At 40.6% G+C, this 8926-nt stretch overlaps 1 protein-coding gene across 5 annotated transcripts; it reads right to left on the reverse strand.

Moving 5' to 3' along the window:
- Positions 1-738: 738 nt before the first annotated feature.
- Positions 739-6701, reverse strand: LOC120799910 (endoplasmic reticulum-Golgi intermediate compartment protein 2-like). Of its 5 annotated transcripts, none has more exons than XM_040145433.1 (13): positions 5103-5471; positions 4893-5001; positions 4678-4724; positions 4495-4562; positions 4229-4269; positions 3538-3639; positions 3229-3324; positions 3019-3074; positions 2548-2646; positions 2090-2187; positions 1774-1936; positions 1438-1517; positions 739-1266 (listed from the first exon to the last, which is right to left on the reverse strand). In XM_040145433.1, exons 1-13 carry the CDS (start codon positions 5245-5247, stop codon positions 1186-1188), a joined length of 1185 nt encoding a protein of 394 aa, XP_040001367.1. In that variant the 5' UTR covers positions 5248-5471; the 3' UTR covers positions 739-1185. The 5 variants fall into 5 exon arrangements, with proteins under 5 accessions (XP_040001367.1, XP_040001393.1, XP_040001386.1 ...); XM_040145452.1 differs by lacking the exon at positions 739-1266 and adding an exon at positions 6573-6701 and having other exon boundaries at positions 1298-1517; positions 5103-5238; XM_040145441.1 differs by lacking the exon at positions 739-1266 and adding an exon at positions 6573-6701 and having other exon boundaries at positions 1298-1517; positions 5103-5241.
- Between the last annotated feature and the right edge of the window lie 2225 nt (positions 6702-8926).

An 8926-nucleotide genomic window follows, 5' to 3' on the forward strand; every position in this document is an offset into this window, starting at 1 on the left:
ATGCCGAGCACCGTTGGTACGGGAAACCCCAGGCGGGCGCTACAGTTACTGCGTGTAACAAACGGCAACACATCATCGACGGCGCGTCGTCATCCCCTGGTGTCATTTGCAAAATGTTTGACCGCCTTTTATTCCCTGCTGTGGCAACACTTCATTCAGGTGTGCGATTCAGCTGCGTTTAGGAGAAAATGTTGAGCATTTGGTATTAGGTCATTTTCTTTGAGTTTAGGGTTCAAATTCTTTTGTCTTCATTCTCAAGCTCTTCAAACTACTGGTAAGCACTTACCAATATGCTCACTTGCTACAGTTAAAACAGCAGTTATGAGCAAGACCTGTTCCTCCTTAAATACTGGATTTCTGTCTTTTAAAAAAAATAAAATAATGGATGTAGTTGTATAAAAACACAATATGCTGTGCCTGCAAGCAGAGATCTTCTGAAAATGGGTGGGAGTATATCAAAGCATATTTTTAATTTAAACTGGAATTGAGAACACTTATACGACCGCAATCTTTTCTGGCTAAGCGATTTCATAATTAGTATTTTGCTGCCTGCCAGCGCAATCGTCCTCTTAAAACCTGATGTTTCACATCTTAGAGATCCAGCTCTTTCAAGACCATTAACGTTTTTTTTCAACTTTTGCAGAAAAAACGTTTTCCACACAATGCTTTGAAACAAAAATACACTGGAATAGTTACATTTATTTAACATTTAATTTATATTTTGTGCTGCTACAATAAATCAGAACAGAACAGAAAGCCTACAACATTTCTAAACAAGTGCCACCACAAAATGGAAATACATGTATTAAAAAAAAAAAAAAAAAAACATGTATTACTGCAGTCACAGGGAACACATTTTCCTAAAGTGCAATAATGATGTGAATTTTACAATTATTCAAGTTACCAGCACAGACAGCTTTAGCTTATTCAATGGGGGGAAGAAAAAAAAAACGCAATTTCATGACATGGTAACGTTGGCAAATAACAAACACAATTCCTCACAAACTGAACAACAATAAATAACGAGAGAGCCTCTGTTGGTCTAAGTCGAGTCATTTGTACTTCTGGGATGAGAAAGTTCATTGCTTCATACAGTTTGTCAGGTCACCTCCTCCTCAGTAAACTACGCAGGAAGCAGAATCAGCAGTTAGATGACGGCCGAGACCCTGGTCAGAGAAAAAACGGCTACTCCCGAGGAACATTGTCAGCCAACAGAGGGATCTGGTGATTGTTCAGATTGTTCATCTGGTTGTGTAGCTGCACATCCTGTAACAAATTTGGCACAGGTAAATCTGTTAGTGCCACGATTTATTTATTTCAGAGCATTGTTTAAAGTTCAGACTGATTTAATACAGACAGCAGCAGCAAGTTACTCCGACGCTGCTCGCAGTAATACTGAGAGCAGAATTGTTTGGCAGGACAATGGTATAGATTCACCTCTCTGGGCCTATAGACTCCCACTTTGAAGCGACAGCAGATAACATCAAAGCAGAAGCCGACAAGCCCATGGAGCATGCCTTTTAAAGAGAGAGAGGCAAAACACAGCGATAAATGGATGAATTCATGGACAAAATTCGTTTTACTTGGTAAAATAAATCTTTTATGCAGCATATTTTGTAGCTTTTTCTCTTAAATTTAAAAGACCAGAAACGAGTGCTGCAAATAAGCTTCGTAAATGCCCCACGTACATTACATTTCCTGCGGATGGAGATTATCTGCATTGTCCACCAACGCAAATGAATAAGATGCCACTGCGGGTTAAAGCGGGCCTACCTGTGGTGGAGAATATACCCCCGATAATGCCACACAGTCGCACCAGGAACTGCCACAGTGGCATATGCTGCTCACTGACCGTCACCATCAGGGAGCTGGTGTCGTACTTCACAAAGATGCCGGAAACACCGTGACTGCCCGCTGCGTGGTTTATCACCCGCTCCTTGGCAACAGACAGTATGGTTTTTTTAGTCCTCCCCCCCAGGTTTCCCCGACACCCTTCATTCTCTCCGGGTCGCCCTCTACTCGCTACACATTTTTTTGTCACAAAGTTGGGTTCAGTGTTTAAGTTCTTTTCGATTCACTTGTTACTCACTCGCTCAGTCACAGAAAACTGGTGCGTGTCTGCGGATATCTTGCGTGTGTTCAGTCTGGTGGGCACCACGGTGACGAAGTACTGGAACATCTGGTTGTCTGGGGTAGAATCACAAACCAAGGAACTGTGAAGATTTTTAAATATTTGGTGTGTTTAAAATAATTTCAAGGAGTTAAAATATGGAAACTGGAGCTGAATAAAATGCAATTAAATGTTATAGTTCTATCAAATCCTTCATAGTACTTTAGGTGCAAGAAAACTCTTGTAACTCCCTATAAAACCTACTTAGCATAATCATCCAAAGTGAGCAAAGGACAGGTCAACAAATGATTCGATAAATGTCCTGACACTTACATTAATCCTGCAGAAAACTCTATTTGAATGTTCTCAGGTGGGAAACGGCTTCATCGTGTGTTTTATTCTCCCCGCTCCTCACCCTAGGAACGGCAGTAACTTACTGTTATAGGTGATTTTCTCTGTGCCGTCCAGAGGATTGATGATGCCGGGTATCTCCTCCCCGAAAGATAAATGGTCTATTCGATGGGAGAAGTTGTACGCTGTGACACAAAGATGAGAGGACGCTCGGGTTCAATCAAACCCACGACGAAGCGCTCAAAGTGCTCTAAGTGAAAGCGAGGGGGGGGGGGTTGTACTGCACTGCGATAGCACTGTTTGGGACATCTAAGGATATCTATGTAAACATCTGTTTTTGTAAATGTGACTCGCACATTTAATATATTTTATACTCTGGACATGAAATGCCCTGAGAAAAATGTATGTAATATTCCACTGAACAAATACTATTTTTTATTTTTTTTTTTAGCTGTACCCTTGGCAGGAGAGTCAAAATAATGCTGCCTGCTCAATATGTGCAGATTATAAAAGAGTTATACCGTAAAACGAGCCAAAGGAAAACATCTTTAACTCACTCTCGTGGCTCACAAAGGCCGCAATATGGGCATGGCCCTGAGGATGGTGAATCGGCCTGAAAAAAAGACAAAATACTGGTGTCAAAAACAGCTCTATGAAGTACTGACACAAATGCTACAGTCGGTCGATGGTGAGGAATTCACTGTAGTCTGAACCATCTCTAGCTGTATCGGCCAGCAACTTTTCAGACGATTCAAGCAGTTGCTTACTTTCCCACCGTGATGTGCAGGTTTCCTGCCACCTTGTTGACATAGACGTGCCCATGTATCCTGCAAGCATTGAGTGGCTCCGTAGAGGTGTCCTCGCTACACACACACACACACACACACACACACACAATTATTAAGCATCTAATCATATTCCTTAATAGTTCATTAGCAGTATCGGTAACAGGCTGCATAATATCCACAGACATCCAACGTAACTTTATTCTGTGCTCAGAAGGACAGGGCTTAATTATGTGACTGTCATTTTATCTGATTTTTGTAAAATTGTATGTTTGCACATATGACACAGACCGTGGAGGCAGGGCAGTGGGAGCTCCTTTAAGGAGAGTTTTGTAAAGGACTTCCTGAAGCGCATGTTCCTCCCTGAGCCTGCCCTGTATGAGAAGCAACGTCCTGGAGGACAAAGAACAGGTTGATAAACTGTCACATGCTAAAAAATACTCCTCAGTGCATAGACACTACATCTGGAATGTAGTTATGCAAGATGTCTTGACTGTCGTCAACACCTGCCTGTTTGAGAAATTACTTGAGAAACAATAGCTGAGAGAGGAAAGTAACTGGATGGACCTGACCTCTAATTACCTTTTCCAGTTGTTCGACATAGTTTTAAAATGTAAAGTCAAAACTTTCTATGGCCACAAATACAAAACATCTTTTTCAGTGTTTATTCAGGTCTTATCACAGTAAGTAATCATACTTTTTCAATCCTTTTAACGTGACATTTAAAAATGGAAGATTCAATCAATTTAATCGCAAAAGAATAGAAACTGAAAACAGCTGTTGGCCAAGGAGAGGTTAGTTTAGCATGACAGGTTTCATATCATACAAGAAACTGAGTGCACCAACTAGCCACAACATTTCACTTTCACTTCACTGAAGATCTTTCATAGCCTCCAATTTAAATAACATCATTTTAGATAGTACAATTTTTTTTCTGACACTGTTACTCAGGTACATCCTGAGTGATTTCATGAAAGCTTACCTTTGCCACAGTCTCTGTTGTGGAGTCAGTTCAAAAATAACCTGATCAAACGTACAGATAGAAAAGAAAAAAAAAAAAAAAAAACGCAGCAGTGAAATATCTAAAAGCTGTGAAGAAAAACCTATACAGATGCATTGACGCTAATGTGCGCTGCAAAACTGTCTAATTACAAAAGCGGTGGTTCTTTAATAAACCGTAGAAAAGGGTACTTGTGTTCAGACGCAGAATTAAAGGTGACGAGACTATTTGAGACATGCTTCACTCACAGGCTCGTACTGGAGGCCGCTGGATGTGATCATGGTCTCAGCCAGGTCCAGAATATCTGCTCCGACATCTGTAATCACAGGCGATGACTTACTAAATTTGCCGATACATTCTGCATATGCATCGGCAGTGCACGTCTACGACCGCCTTGTCTACGTGAAAGAAAGCGAGGCGTAGAAACTCACGCTGGCATTTCATGGCAACTGTGATGTCAATGTTTATTCTCAATTTACTGTAAATAGTGAAAAAGAAGATTGAGAGTTGGTCAGTTCCACAACAGTATCCTCTTCCATTCTATAGGCAATGCAGCATGCACCAAAATCAGTAGGAAGTCACACAATTCATTTAGGAAATGTTCATTATGTAAATATTAACATTCAATAACTGAATGTAAACTTACCTGGAAAAATCCTTGTCAACGGCATATTCATATTTCATCCACGTGTCCTGATAAACAAAGAACTCTAGGATAGCCAGAAGTGCCATGGCACCGAAAGCTATCAGTGACACTGTGGATGAGGCAGAAGAGTAAATAGGGTTACTCTAATCTTTATTTTAAATTAATTTTATCATTATTATTTTTGTCTTTTTTTCCAGGGGGATGTCCCACCTGTTCCTCCTGATGCCGAGGTCTCCACATAGCTGTCCGACACTTTGGGGAAGGCATCCAGCTCCTTCACCAGGCTCAGGGCTTTCTTTCGGGACAGACGCCTCATCTTCAGGTCGTAGACAGGACACTTCACCACCTCCTCCATCACAAATGAACAGTGTACATCAGCAATGCATTTGTCATATTGAGGTACAAACACAAAGATACATCTTACCCTGGGAAAACAGACTAGAGCAAACCGATCGTGAAATCTAGGAGAATGCTAGAATTCAAATATGGGACAGTATAATTTAAAATTTGATTTATTCATTTATTTATTTATTTTTGCAGATGTCATCCAAAACTGATGACGATATTTTTCATTTCATGCAAACACCACCAGTGGAATTTGCCAGTGGTACATTAATACTGATGCTTGTTGAGGATGCAGACATTTTAAAAACACATTCTCGACACTTTAGACACTCTTCCTCGGTAGCTTTCCCGGTTTATTCCTTAACACCACACTGTTTCCAAGTGTGTTTCCACCGCGATGAGCACAAATGACCTCACCTCAGATGAATAAAACTTGCAGTATTTATTTTGGCATAACATTATCAGATATGTTTCTAGAGCTTTGTAACCTCAACCCAAAAATTATTTTTTGTAAATATTTTAAAATAAAATACTAATAAAACATTTTTTTTTAAAAACGATTATTAATCACAATTATTTTCATTATCAAATAATCTGCAGATTATTTTCTTGATAAATGAATTAACCGTTTGTCATGTCAGAGAATGGTGAAAAGAGCCCATCGCAATTTTCTTGAACATCTTCAAATGGCTTTTTCTGTTTAATTTAATTTAATTTTGTCTTTTTGTCAGACAAAGCGTAAAATTCTCACTGTCACATAAGACAAAGAAAAGCAGCCAATTCTCACAAACGTGATGCTGAAACAAATGTTTGCCGTTTTTTGCCGGACAAAAAGACTGAAACGACTAATCAAGTATCAAAATAGTTGGTGATTGATTTTTTTTTTTTCAATCAATTAATCGATTCGTTGTCTCAGCCCTGACAACATTACACAGGATCGCCACAGTCGTGCCCCCACATCACGCTAATGATTTTGAAACCGGTCCCTGAATCCTCCAAACATATTTTTCAGCAAATATTGTGTGGTCAGAAAGGCTGAGTCTATCTTCAACCACAGTAGACGCCCCTAAAAAAAAATAATGTATAATAATGCAAACCACCGACAGACACAGCTCGCGCCTCTATATTGACACTGCGATACTGCAGAGAAACGGTCAAAGAGACCAGAAATGACAAGGTCTCCATACAGTCGATGCTGAGAATGACAGATAAAGCTAATAACAACGGAGATGTTCTCTGTTTCATGAAGATATGATCTACTGTCCGCCCTCCGCCTCCCTGGAGCATCCCGTCTGTTACTCCCTCCCAGCGCCGTCTACTTATTATCCGCCTCACCTCTTTTCATCCGCCGGTCGGCTGTTAATTCGTGCCGGCGTGTCCCCGGAAGCCGCGCTCGGCGAGTTATAGGCGCGGTTCGGAATTATATCTGAATTTTAGCGCACCATGTTCCCATCCATGATGCTAACTCAGGGGAGGGGGGCGAGGGGGGGGCGGGGCTCGCTTCTTCCTTGTTTGGGTAAAGGGGGACGTCAGAGTGTGCGTAGCGTGCGCGCTCCAGTCCGCGTGGGCGCGCGTGGAGCAATGTCGCCGTTCGGTCAGCAGGTGGCGTTTTAATACCAAAATGTTAGACCTTTAAAAAAAAAAAAAAAAAAAAAGGAAACAGGAAAAAGAAATAAATGTATGTAATTAAAGTAGTTTAAGAATAGAATACAATAGAAAGGAATAGAATAAGGTAGAAGGCTTTTATTGCTTGGTTCACATAGCTTTATGGGTGATTCTGAAAAGGCAGGCAGTGAAACAAAGGGGTTATTTAATAGGTTTTGATGTGTTATAATCTAACAGCCCATTATGGGCAGAAAATAAGAACTTCTGTAGCTGTGATTCTTGCGATGTGACACGGACCTGATAAAAAAAAAAAAAAAAAGAAAGGTCCCCCTGCTTTGAATAATAGGTTTGGTACTGATATAGCTTTTCCACAAAAAAGTTCAGTTACCGTGTTTAAAATTAAAATTGTTTAATGCACATCTGCTTCTCCTCCCTCGTTGAAAAAAATCCATAACCTCTGAACGTGCAAATATCATTCCCTTTAAAAGTTTTTGCTGCTGGACACGAAATATGTCCTTTAATTCACTTTTTAATGGTGGACCGAGGAGTTCAATATCTGATCGATGTAATTTTTTTTTTAAGTTTTGAGAAGTTTATTAAATGCATCGTCTCTTGCATAAAACAACTTGACACTAGACTGATTGTTTTCCTGCGTAACACTGGTCCTTTCTCCCTGTGTTTCTGTTCTCTGATGTGTCACATTTCATAAGTTAAAATGCTCATGCATGTGCAGATCCTCATGCTTTCAGATAAGTAATGATTTCAGACTTGCACGCTTTTTTGACTATTTACAGTTTAAAATTAGAGTTGATGTAATTCAGTCAGCCTTTTTTTTTTTGGTTGGCAGTCCAGTTTTGAAATGACCCGACTGCTTAGTGTAACTAAGGTAAACAAGATGGGTGTTTGTCGTGTTTGTTTGAGGTGAAACCCAATGCCGACACAGCAGAATTTTTATTCAGATGAATTGCAGCTTACTTTCGTTTTCCATTTTTTGATCTGTAAGTATTGTCAGTTATTTTTCTGTGTAAGGCCTGTTATAATGTTATAAGTAGGCCTGTTACACTTTGTCCTTAGGGGTGTTACATTTCTTAACAATGGTCCACAAACTAATTCAATTATGTAACTGTAAAAACCACTGTCATTGATAATATTTCAAGCGGAAACCGTGCGTTTCCAGGTAAATGAACTGGCATTTTCTATGGTTAATGATCACGTGATTAATCAAAGAAGTAGAAGCTGTCCATGGCCATCCATCAGCAGTGACACTGACCCATCTTAAGAACCACTGACCTCCACTTAGAAGGGGTAATTAACTTCCAGGAGGAGTGTTTACAGGCATGTGTGGATCTGCACACCAGACATGAAGTTGCACTGCTCACACCGGGCTGACAACAGAGAAAACCTAACGTGAAGACATGATAATGATCAACTACAACCAAGTGATGCAGGCTGCTTTTATCACCCCAGGGACAAAGGAGATGTCTACGTCTTGCTGCAGGCTGAGAATGCACCAAAGGAAATTTAAAAAAAAAAAAAACAATTCAGATGAGATCTGCGGATTAACCCACTGAATCACATGTGTCTGCTGTGCAATGAGAGCTCATGAGTCTCTGCATGCACCAAGTCTGCTTGCCTATGCAGAGCAGCACAGATGGGCGTGTGGGGGGATGGGTGCTGTCAGCAACACAGATCAAGCTGTGGGTCGGTGGTCCCATTGCTATTCACCACACAAGCACGTAGGGCATGTCAGACACGCTCCATGGAGACATACCAGGGGTGGATATTGTGTTTTGGTTTCCATGCTCTTCTGCAATGTCTGCCATTGCTTGAGAGTATCCTGAAAAGTAGCTCTCTGCTAAAGAGAGGTGTGAAAACACAAGGAAGGTAAACTCTGCAACTGTGCAGAGTTTACCTTCCTTGAGAGCGCTGCTCTGAACTGTGTGACAATATCAGGTTGTTTTTTTTTTCTTTGCATCACATCAGCTGTGTTCATAGGTTGCTGATAAGTCTGTACTGACGCTGGACATTTGGATGTAGGTACTCGATGCTCATTTCAGTCACCTAAAAACACTTTTTACACATTG

This window comes from Xiphias gladius, chromosome 2, assembly GCF_016859285.1.
Source record: "Xiphias gladius isolate SHS-SW01 ecotype Sanya breed wild chromosome 2, ASM1685928v1, whole genome shotgun sequence".
NCBI lineage: Eukaryota > Metazoa > Chordata > Actinopteri > Istiophoriformes > Xiphiidae > Xiphias > Xiphias gladius.